Source organism: Chenopodium album, chromosome 23 (genome assembly GCF_948465745.1).
Source record: "Chenopodium album chromosome 23, dcCheAlbu1.1, whole genome shotgun sequence".
NCBI lineage: Eukaryota > Viridiplantae > Streptophyta > Magnoliopsida > Caryophyllales > Amaranthaceae > Chenopodium > Chenopodium album.
The window spans coordinates 3008318-3014008 of record NC_137856.1 but is presented as its reverse complement, the minus strand read 5'-3'; the positions used below and the strand labels follow the sequence as shown (position 1 = coordinate 3014008).

Genomic DNA, 5691 nt, shown 5'->3' with positions numbered 1-5691 from the left:
CAGGAATCACTTTTACCGAGATGAAGATATAATGGGAACACTGCATGACTGATTTTAGTGTCATTTCCTTGCTTGATCAAGTGCACCTTATGATTTGTTATCTTAGGAATATTTAGATTTAGCACATTGTAAATGAAGCAGCTATCTTAGAATTGATATTCAAGATGGTAAAATGTGATAGAATGCGATTTTATCCTTTGGATTGACCAATATCCAATGTTTTTTACTTGAATGTGAAACTATAACATGGATTCAAAATACTAGTATTATGTTTCTTCTTTCAAGTACAACTTTTCTTACTTTTTTTGAATTCTTTGGAGTATGGCTTCATAATCAATCGTGATGTCCGTTTTCAGATGGTTGTCATTGCAGAACCCGTAACAAGATGGTATAATCGATCACAACATATGCAAACAGATTAACAGAAAATAATTGTATTTGATATACTCGTAAATCATTGAAGTTTCTTGCATTGTACGAGTAATTTAGCAATGCATTCTTGTATTGTTGTATGTAATTGATTATAACCAAATCAATCCTTGTGGTTTGATCTGAACTTTCTATTATGAAGGTATGGCCGAATCAAGTTTAGCGCTTATTAATTTTTGGTACGTCTAATAATCCATAGATTATTGAGCAAGTGAGACATCTGGAAGTGGTTTCCCATCTAGGAAGGAACGGAAGAGCACGAGAGATCGAGCAGGCTGCGAAAATGGTGCTTCATGGGACGCTCCTCTTATAGTTGCATATGCAAGAATGTCACCATATACTTGTGTCCAACCACCAACCTGCCAAAATTAACATGTTAGTTCCAATCTTTTTCTTGCTCCTTTTATTACAAAGTTTGGGTGAAGCAATTGTTTAGAGGAACCTAATAACAGTCAATAATAGGCAAACTAACGCTTAAATATGGTCACCTTAATGGCATGTATTTGTGTGCTCTATATCCTGTTTTTCTATTAGCGACTAGCCGGCTATGGTGGTTGTAGTAAGTTTGAATTTTATCACATTATTAGTTTAAATTGCACTATCAATGTGATTATTAATTTTGCAAAATACATGAGAAATCGACCTGTTTATTTGTTAGCCAAGCTCGATAAGGCACAGTAGTGTTTAGTCCCAAATCCTTTGCCAATCCGTTTACAAGCCTTCTAGTTCCGATAAACGGTATTATTGAATCTTGGTCACCACTGCACAAATAGCAGAATTAAAATAATCAATTGGAACTATCTTTTGAAGTTAAATTAATCCCATGAATATCCACAATTACTGATCATATATATGTAAAATAGTATAGAATAATCATTCATAGACTTGTAAATTACTTGTACTACATAGTTTACTAGGATTATCTGATCTATCATTAGTGGATATTGTCCCTATACAATTTCTGTGGGTACACTACAACAAAACAAAACAAGGTATTCGTAACAGTTGGAAATCATTGTCCAAGATTAAAAGATTGTTACTTAGCTTGTATGAGACAACACACTTAAGATGTAAACCGTAGCATATATATATATATACACATTTTTTTTTTTGGGACAAAAATATATATACTTCGTATACTCTTACAATAACATGAACATGTGATTGACGTGACTTTAGATAATATAGGGGTTAGAATTGAGAGAAAATTGTCCGATCATAGCATAACCTCAGTACATATAATTTACCCTTTAACAAAATATCAAATACACAGCGTTAGTGATTAGTAAAATTACCTGTAAACCAAAACTCTCACGCCGCTTTTAATGAAAGTGCCAAGTAGTGGAAGAGTAGGAATCTCCAAATCATCCATGTTATAGTTGAGCACACTATACCATTGTTAACAAAGCATCTCAATGTTAAAATATAATGGTGGGAAATTAACCAACTAACAATACTAGATTATAAGCTACATGAAAGTGTATACAAGTATATCCAAGAATTAATTAGTATTGTAGATTGATATAAGCTCCTATCTCCCTAATTCTGGATGTAGCTTACTTTGAATGAATTGCTATAAATTCCTGTGCGTGTTTTATATTGTGCACTTAAATTATTGCTTTCTCATCTTAGAGCTTGTATTGTCATTCAAATCAAGATCCAAAAGTCATTATACTTATAAATTTAGTTAAGTTTGAACAAGATAAGTCAAATATTAATGCTTATGCTTAATTCTCGTGTCATTAATTGCTCTCTAAGTGAGGATCCCGGGGGGTCCACCGGTCCAGTATACCACCGGGACCCTTGGGGGATCCTTCTTTTGTCGTCGGATTGATAATTGATATGACATACAAGTATGAACTATGAAGTATTCCCGTCAAAAAAAAAAAAAAAAAAAAAAAAAAAAAAAAAAAAACTATGAAGTATCGTATATCTAACAGAAAAAGTAGAATAGTGTGCAAAATAATAGTATCATACTACATACTGCGTATGATGTTGGGTTTCGGCTTGATAAATCTATACTATAGTAACGCATTTTAATTTATAGTATAGATTTAGTTTAGCTCCAATCAGTTCAATTCCTTTCAGTTCCTAATTTCCTTCTCTTATAAATAATTCAGTATAACTCAAGTAAATCAGAACAAACCCTTATTGAATTCGATGGTTTTACTTTTCTAGGTGATTGAAAACAAAATTACAACTTTTAATTCAAACACCATAAACAAAATTATCTTAGAAAAAATTAAATTTTTACAGGTAATGAAAGTAATACTAGTAAATAAAAGAGTGTAAAAACTAACATTTTTTAATTAATTAATCTTTTACATGATATCTACAACCAACATGATGTAAAGGTCATGACAAGAAAGTCATTAGTTATTGTCAGCCTAATCTCTTATTATTATGGAACTTATCTATGTGACATGCTTACATGTTTCTTAATTAGTATTGTAAAGTTTGTTATAACAGAATCTTTGGTGCAAAAATAGAATATTTAAGAAGAATCTTACTTGCTACAAGTAACCCATTGAGTTACCCCAATAAGGTGTGCATGCATAGCCTTTTGTACATCTTCCCTATTCAAGTATAGAGTTATTTCATCATCAAGACAAACATCAATTTTCTCTTCACCCTGCCATTAAATCAATCAATATGTCAAGTACTTTTGTTGAATACGAGTAACACAACACTCAGACATTAATATGACACTTAGACAGTTCATTTTAAGACAATATATAAATTGCAATATATTCATTAATGATAGGCATGTAACCGTGTATGACAATTCTAGCCGAGTTGAAGTAACATGCGTAAGAGAGAACAAACAATGACAAGAACCGATAGTGAAGCAATGTGACGGCAAATACTTTGTACGTGGTATTACCATCATTTGGTTGAGGACATGAGCTTGTTGAGAAACCGAATGTAAGCACACGTCGAGAGTGACATCGTAGAAGTCGATAAAATTGCCAATCTCATTGTTAATTTGAGAATTAACTAATTTGCAAGGTGCTGAATAATTTCCTATTGGGTCTTGTCTCCTAATTTGTGAAAAATTGCAGATTTTTTCAGAAAGATCATACGTTGCATCAGATATTAGTCCATGAGACCAAAGATATTCACCGATTGAATTGAAGTCATTGTTAAACTCTAGCAGTGGATTTCCTATCTGCATTTTAAGAGCATAATCATTGTATAAATTCACTAAAATAAAGTTTATTAATTGCATAATTGATTTGTTAATCATTGATTTTTACTTACAGCAACTCCCCTCAAATTTGACTTGAAGCTTGATTTTAGCACGAGGTTAGCAAGTTGTGGAACATAATGTCCTGTTTTCAAACAGGGGAAACAAACTTTCAAAAAAAAAAAAAATTTGATGCATTGAAACTTCCAACATATTAATTGCGAGTAAGTGTCGTTGAATAATTGTCCTGTATACTATTTTGGTCGTAATAAAAAAATAAATAAATAAAAAGATTATAGAATAAGAATATGACCTCCATAACTCTCTCCAGTGAGGAACAAATCTCTATTCTTGTATTCTGGGTATTTTGCTAGGAATTTTTGAAGAAATACCAGATTATCTCTTGCTGAACATATAGTTTTATCATTTATTTTCATCAGCAAATAATACAAGTAATTATAATAGATAAAATATACAAACATATAATGAAATTAAATTAGAAAATGAAAAACCTGTCATTTCATCATTAACTCCATTATAAAATGATTTATTAACTGAATAAGAGAACCCAACTCCCACTGGTGATTCAAGATACAACATATTTGCTTCTGCAATCAAATCAATAACAATGATATTATCAACAACCAAAAAAAAACAATGATACTCCCTCCATTTTTTTTAAAAAGGTTAGAGATGAGATCATGGAGTTTTAAAGGTTTAATAAAATAAGATGTTAGTGGGGTTAATAAGATTATTATTTTATTGAAAAGTAAAGTGGTGTGAGAGGGACTGTAGACCGAGTGAGAAATGATAAAGTAAGAAAGAGTTGGGACATTTGTGGATAAAGATATATTATAAATTTTAAGAGATTTCCAAAAAAGGAACTCTAGCTTATAAAAAACCGAAGAAAAATAGTTAGGCCCCGTTCTCTTCACCTTTTTTTTGCTGAACTGAAATTATTTTTACTGAAACAAAATTATTTTTACTGAACTTTAATTAATTTTACTGAACTGAAATTATTTTTGCTGAATTGAAAATATTTTTACTGATTTTCTATTATAATTCTTCTTTAAGAAAACTGAATTTTACTGAACTGAAATTATTTTTACTGAACTAAACTTAATTTTACTGAACTGAAATTATTTTTACTTAATATTATTTTTTTAAGGTGAAGAGAACGGGGCCTAACTCTAGCTTATAAAAAAAACGGAAGGAGTATTAATCAACTAATTAATTAATTTATTACTAATTACATGTTTTTTTATTTTTGACAAAGACTTACATGTTTTGCATTAGCTAACTTTTTCAAAAAAAAAAAAATTAAAAAAAATAAAATAAAAAAAGACTTCACCTTTATTCCAGCTAAATTCATTCTTAATCAATACAGTTCCACTTGGTCTAAAGGGTCCATGTTCTTTGAATGCTCCTGCTCCAATAGATGAACAACCTGGCCCTGTAAACATATAGAAAAATTATATACTCGTATATAATACCAAAAAAAAAAAAAAAAAAAAAAAAAAGGGTGGGAAAAAAAATAATAACCTCCATTGAGCCAAAGAACAAGGGGTTTGGAAGAAGAATTAGTTTCAGCTTCAACAAAATAGTAAAAAAGATTTCTTTTTTCGACTTTGTCGACCGTGATATAACCCGAAAATTGCTGGAAATTTACTGGAGGTTGTCCCGGTAAGCTTGTGATTTTATCATCTTGAGATGATAATGGAGTTACTTGTAATGCAAAGTTGCATAAAAAAAGGGTTACAAAAGTTATAAATTTTGTGAAAGACAACATTTTGCTACACTATAGAAAGAAACTAAAGGAAAAAAACAAGTATTTATAATTATGTTTAGTAGTAGAATATTATGATAAGGTAATATAGTAATCAAATGAAACTTTGGTCGATTTTTATAGTGTGTTTCTTAGGGCCTGTTCTTTTCAGCTTAATTTCAGTTTAGTTCAGTCTAATTCAGTTCAATTCAGTTCATTCCATCAGTTCATTTCCTAATTTTCTTCTCTCATAAAATATTCTTTTCAGTTCAGTTCATCTCAGTTCAATAAATCAGAATAGACCCTTAGT

General features: G+C 30.4%; 1 protein-coding gene across 1 annotated transcript; it reads right to left on the bottom strand.

Moving 5' to 3' along the window:
• Window positions 1–424: 424 nt before the first annotated feature.
• LOC145609598 (serine carboxypeptidase-like 45) lies at window positions 425–5405 on the bottom strand. The gene is made up of 10 exons (XM_081665050.1): window positions 5159–5405; window positions 4968–5069; window positions 4129–4224; window positions 3930–4022; window positions 3691–3761; window positions 3314–3598; window positions 2940–3061; window positions 1725–1817; window positions 1073–1190; window positions 425–788 (listed from the first exon to the last, which is right to left on the bottom strand). Exons 1-10 carry the CDS (start codon window positions 5403–5405, stop codon window positions 630–632), a joined length of 1386 nt encoding a protein of 461 aa, XP_081521176.1. The 3' UTR covers window positions 425–629.
• Between the last annotated feature and the right edge of the window lie 286 nt (window positions 5406–5691).

Excerpts from the sequence above, each read along its gene's own strand:
- LOC145609598 (XM_081665050.1), bottom strand. The coding sequence starts at position 5,405 with ATGTTGTCTTTCACAAAATTTATAACTTTTGTAACCCTTTTTTTATGC. Across the intron at positions 5,070-5,158 it reads TGTTCTTTGGCTCAATGGAG|GGCCAGGTTGTTCATCTATT; the intron begins GTTATTATTTTT and ends ATATGTTTACAG. Across the intron at positions 4,023-4,128 it reads AGTTAATGATGAAATGACAG|CAAGAGATAATCTGGTATTT; the intron begins GTTTTTCATTTT and ends CTATATGTTCAG.